The following is a 498-nucleotide window of genomic DNA, read 5'->3' as shown; positions in this document are numbered from 1 at the left end:
CCCCTCTCCTATCCTATTCTCCCCTCTGCTCCCCTCCCCTATTCTCTCCTCCCCTATTCTCCCTTCCCCTCCACTCCTGGTCATCCTTCTCCCCGGGTTCCCAGAAGTCCGCAGTCCCCCCAACCTGGAAGTTCTCCAGTCCTGAGCAGGGTTACAAAAAGGCACAGTTCTGAGTCCGACAGCAAGGCCGGCCGGAACTGTAGTCTGTTCTGGGTGGGAGCAGAGTTGTTGCTCCCACCTCACTGTTCCCGCGACCCCTCCCCAGTAAACAAGGGAGGGGGACATGGGGCCTTGCCAAGAGCTTGGGGCCGCCTTGGCGGCGGGGGTCTGCAGCGCACGCTCCTGGAGCCTGGGCGTCCCTAGGCTCCTCGGGTTCACGGACAGGGCCGCCTCTGGGGGAGGCCGGCACCTTTCGGCCCAAAGGAGGATTCGGGCTGCGAACTCTGACGAGAGCCGGTGGTGACAAGTAAAGACGGCTACCTCCTTCCCCGCCCCGCG

The 498-nt window shown here is 63.9% G+C and overlaps 1 protein-coding gene across 1 annotated transcript in view; it reads right to left on the bottom strand.

Annotated features, from left to right (window-relative positions):
- The window catches only part of FOXC1 (forkhead box C1), a 9,920-nt gene that overhangs the window by 4,580 nt on the left and 4,842 nt on the right, over positions 1-498 (bottom strand). The window contains exon 10 of the mRNA XM_010853013.1: positions 296-441. Coding sequence (XP_010851315.1) covers positions 296-441 — 146 coding nt within the window. The remainder of the gene's footprint in view (positions 1-295; positions 442-498) is intronic.

This window comes from Bison bison, unplaced genomic scaffold (assembly GCF_000754665.1).
Source record: "Bison bison bison isolate TAMUID 2011002044 unplaced genomic scaffold, Bison_UMD1.0 scf7180017864321, whole genome shotgun sequence".
Taxonomy (NCBI): Eukaryota; Metazoa; Chordata; class Mammalia; order Artiodactyla; family Bovidae; genus Bison; species Bison bison.
This window is presented reverse-complemented; position numbering and strand designations above follow the sequence as displayed.